Raw genomic sequence first — 5,000 nt, 5'->3', positions numbered from 1 at the left:
AAAGAGAAGCTTTGGAGGCAGTCCAACCAGTCGCGCATGCTAGCTCTCAAGGGGACGAGTCAGACTCTGATGATGATATATCAGTGATTGAACCTACACCCTAGGCCTGACTCCTGTGCAAGCTACTGAAGCTGTCAAAGCAATTAGAGATTTTATTATTACGTTGGACGATTGGGCGAACGAGAGAGACAATTCCTTTCCTTTCTTTCAGCGATGGAGGATGCGTTTTCAAGATTGCAAATAAAAAAAATGAGGCAAACCAAGCTTGAAGAGTACTTTAATTAATGAACAAGTGTCTATGATGAAATGGTATATGAAATGGATCATATATGAACTGCGGATATGAAATCAAGTGAAGCCATGATCCTCGCAGTTATGAACGCAATTATTGCAATTGCGTAGAAAAGCCTGAAAAATTCAGGACTTCAAAGGGGTTTGAACTTGAACTTGTTGTTGAACAAGTGTCTGTTAGAAAAGAAAAAACAATGAACACGCAAACAGCGAAAGGTAAAGACGATTGCAATCGCAACTTCAAATGTTTAAGTTTTGTTTTGTTTCCCTTTTACGATTCATACCACAGACTTTGTTGTGTAACCTTGATAACGTCTAATACTTTGCAAATTGGTTAAGGACATTGCTGTGTGTGAGTGAGTGAGTGAGTGAGTGAGTGAGTGAGTGAGTGAGTGAGTGAGTGAGTGAGTGAGTGAGTAAACAGTAAACAGTAAATCTTTATTGCGCCTTACTCTCCAAAGGGAGGTATCGGTCTCGTTACAATAAAGGTGATGATATCTACTTGAATAACTAATTAACTAAAAAGATCATACAATTACTTGTAATACAATTGGTATAAAATTATTATTTTAATTATTTTGCATTTAGGAAGTCTTTTCTCTTCTGAAACATTAAATATGTGTATTTACCTATTATCTTTGAAGTGCTTTCGTTTTCTAGGGTAAGTAAATACCTAATTTTATCCTCATCATTAAGGCTTTTGAAAACAACATCGTGTGTTGAAAGGAGAGAATGGAGCTCATTTCTAATGTTATCGTACCCTGGGCAATACATCAAGAAGTGCCGCTCATCTTCTATATAGCCTCTATTGCAGACTAAACACGTTCTTCCATCTACTGGGATTGGTGCACCTCTATTTTCGTATTTCCCAGTCTGTATTCGCAAGCTATGAACCCCCAGACGCAATTTTGTCATACTTATTCTATGTGCTGGGTTTCTGATAGTTTTGAGATAGTCTTCCAATTGGTAGTCGAATTTGACTTCTTTGTGTGTAAATTTCTCTCTAGAGCCTTCGGAAGTGTTGTTGCGAGCCTTCAGCCAATTTCGAATGTAGTCCTTTTTAAGCTGATTCTTTGAGTGAGTGAGTGAGTGGGTGAGTGAGTGAGTGAGTGAGTAAAGCTATAAGTCTCTCCCCTCGGGGCTTTTCAGGACTAATTTACAAGGTTTTTCGGGGGACTTTAGCCAGACTGCTTATTACACAGTTTACAATTTTATTTTATCACGTGAAGCTATGATCTTCGCAGTTATGAAAGCAATTTTTACAATTGCGTAGAGAAGCCTGAAAATTTCATTTCCGCAGTTCATATGATTCATATGATTCATTTCATATACCATTTCATCATTAATTTTATTTTTGGAAGTGAGAGATGCCCCCGTCTAGATAATGTCAGACCACAACACCGGGGACAACGTCCCCTACTCTTATCGAATAGTGAGTGGGTTCTTTAACGTCCCATACTGTTTAATTTCCAACAAAAAAGCCAGCGTACAAGATTTGAGCGACTATTAATGAAGGGAAATCTACAAATTCTGTTACAATAGTATCGTGTGCATCACTCTGGATAGTCTATACCAAGTTTGAGATAGTCGAAAACCAGCTGTGGAAAGAACGAAAAAAACATTTCTGATTTTGCGAGTTTGGTAAAACTTGTTTGTGCTTTCTTACTGCTTTCATGAAAGTTGGCAAGCCCTTTGCACACTATTCTTTTACATTTTTCACTTTCAAACCGCTCTAAAATCACGAACTTAAACGTCACTGGCCTCAAAATTGACATCCTTGCTAATTTAATATCGCTCTTACTTATTTCTGGCATTTTGTACCACAATCATTTTTTATGTCACGGAACACGGTCATGCAAAGGGCCTATTATATCCTTTATTCAAGCCTATTGCCTTTGCAGCTTACTTTTAAATTAGGGTAGATAGTAAGTAAAACCACACGATGTCAAAGTTTTTCCCCAAGTCGTTAGTGATTACCGTTTGCTAGGGTACCGTCAAACATCAATAGTTTAGCCTGCATACAAGCTCTCCGTGCGTCAAATGGCGCGCGGTGAACAGCTGCGGAATCCCAATTCCCCAGCTGCGTGCAGGCTATCAATAGTTAAGTGCGTTCAATAAAGTCATGCACGTTTTTCGGCTTCAAAACGATAATACGCACGAACGCTTTCAGAGGCTCAAACCTTTTGAATTAATTATTTTTGTAAGAGTTCCACGGATTATTTTTCCCACCTAACAACCACTATGAAGAACTTGTGACCGAGATTGTAACTGCCAGAACTCTCAAAAAATTAAAGGGAACACAATAGATTTCATGCAGCGATAACGCTAACAAAGGCCTTGCACCCCTAACGCGGGCGGCTATCGAGTTGGAGGACGGAAGCCAAGAGAAAGAACGCTCGATATTGCTCCAATGGCAAGCTAGCAAAAACTCCACTAAAACTTACCCTCACATTTGGCATCCTTGATATTCAATGGTTGAATGTTGCATTCACTGTAGGTCACATGACCAAACAAGTGACTTAAAATTGGAAATAAATTTGATCTAGAGTACTTGTAGCTATATACCGTTCTCAAAGTTCCTTTAAAAACTGAAGTGATAAAATGTTTTCTGTCAACAACGACTTCTAAATTGTCCTTAAAATGTATCATTAACATCATGTCTCTTCCTCTAGAGCGATTTGCTCTTCTGTTTCACAGACAAGTGTTGAGGCTAGCCTTTCTGCATTGGCAATGATTTGTTTCGCATCCTTGCTTGACACTTCCACAACTTCCACACTTGACTAAATGGATTACTACTTCTGGTGCCGGTGCCAGTCTTGTCATCACCGGCAGCCATTCGTTATCTTCAAACCGTAATCTTGCGGCGATGCTAATTCAGGGTTTACTACTTTGTCATTGTTCCATACCGTAGCCCGGTAGCGTGCTATCATTAATGCTTGATGTAGAGTAGCCTTAGTGGGAGGCAATCTGTGCGACCGCGCCTGTTTTTTCCTGAATAACCACAACCTAGTATCCTTATCCTAATTGGCAGACGAAGTGCTCAAGGGCAGCCTCGGTAGCTTCAGTCGGGTTTTTAGTCGTGCCAAGATCTGCAAGAGCAGTGATAATTTCTGGACTTGCTTCCTGGAACGTTTTGCAACAGGCTTGCTTTCCTTTTCCTGTAGAGCTACCCGTGTCTAGAATTGCAAACAGTCAGAAATTACCTCATTGAAGGAAATTCTTTATTCTTCCAAGCCTCTACGCCATGGTAAATAGGCTTCCAAAGAAAGATTTGTTTTGGAATTAAAGGGATAGAACGGAACTCGACACAATAGCTAGAGTTGCAAACAGTAAGGAATTACCTCATGTAGGGGTAGAGCAAATTCTGAAGCAACGGTAAGTGAGGGTACGAATGAGATTGACTTTATATTTGCGAGAAAATTGAAATATTACTTCTTAGCCGCACTTGCCCCTGTATAATGAAATAACTTTCATCTGTCATGTGATTTTACGGGGGACACAATTGCTGTACCCCAATTTCATCGCAAGAGCACCCATCCCCTCAGAGTCCGCTTTGCCAATGAGGTCGAATTGGCCTGCAGTTTGCGTTTGTCAACCAGCGTTTTTCGGTGGTCAAAGCCCTCGTTCCTAACCCCTTTAATTCCTGAAAAACAATATTAATTTGGTCCTGAAATTGAACAGGTGTTTAATAGCAAGCAGATACATAGAACAATTGGAGACCAGTTGATGAATGAAGACCTCTTTTTAATCGACATTATGTTGACGAACTACACTCTGAGAATATATCTTTTACTATACATTTGGCATAGCTTGGCCTTACACATTTGTCTTTAAATAGCAAATAAAAAAAAACTAAAACCTCTCTTTTGAAATAAAACTAATAGGAAGCAGAGGTAAAAGAAGAAGGTCAAGATTTCCATTTTAGCGACATCTGACTAGATTATACCAACAGATTTAGATACCTTTGGTAGTTATGGGGTTTTCCGGTGACACCTTCAAGCATAAACACCAAAATATTACCCTCTTCTTGACTTCTGACCCTTGCTTTAGTGCACCATTGTCATACAATGAACACACACTGAAATGCTTCCAGCGCATTTTTGTTTGGCTTAAATTAAATTAAATATAGCATACTTGGCATTCTTTCTATTGGCAGAAAACGCGTTACAGTACATCCATAAGTTAACATTTTTTCGACGAACTAGTTTCAACAATTTCAAGAGATTATCTTATTAGAAAATTGCAAGAATCTACAACACTGTCTCACATAGTGGCAATGTTATGGGACCATATGAAACTCCAACTAGCACTAAAAGTGGCTTGTGCCATCTTAAACGGTCCATGATCAGGTATGGAACTAGAGCAAAAGTTATGAATATCATTGGCCTTAAGTATTGACTGGGATCTCTCTCTTCACTCTACGTGTCATCGTTTTCTATCTTCACATTATCAAAATGACAGAAACTTGTACATGACTCTTCACTACCATGCACATTCTAGAACGTTTCAGTGTCATTTGACTTATTTGACAAGTATGGGTTAATTTTCTTGTTTATCTGTCTCTTCTGTTGATGAGTCTTTTTCAAACTGGGATCTTTTTAAACCAAGGAACCGCAATGCATTGCCACTCAACAGTTTATCCTGCAAGAAAAAGCAAACCAAAATAACAAACCACAATGAAATGAAAGGAAAGGAAAGGAATTTTATTT

At 38.9% G+C, this 5,000-nt stretch overlaps 1 protein-coding gene across 1 annotated transcript in view; it reads right to left on the bottom strand.

Moving 5' to 3' along the window:
- Window positions 1–4,020: 4,020 nt before the first annotated feature.
- Window positions 4,021–5,000, bottom strand: part of LOC138012977 (2-amino-3-carboxymuconate-6-semialdehyde decarboxylase-like) — a 40,004-nt gene continuing 39,024 nt past the window's right edge. The window contains exon 13 of the mRNA XM_068859927.1: window positions 4,021–4,932. Within this exon, the coding sequence (XP_068716028.1) occupies window positions 4,831–4,932 (102 nt within the window). The 3' untranslated portion in view covers window positions 4,021–4,830. The remainder of the gene's footprint in view (window positions 4,933–5,000) is intronic.

The sequence above is a fragment of the Montipora foliosa genome, chromosome 8, assembly GCF_036669935.1.
Source record: "Montipora foliosa isolate CH-2021 chromosome 8, ASM3666993v2, whole genome shotgun sequence".
In the NCBI taxonomy this organism is placed as follows: domain Eukaryota; kingdom Metazoa; phylum Cnidaria; class Anthozoa; order Scleractinia; family Acroporidae; genus Montipora; species Montipora foliosa.
This window is presented reverse-complemented; position numbering and strand designations above follow the sequence as displayed.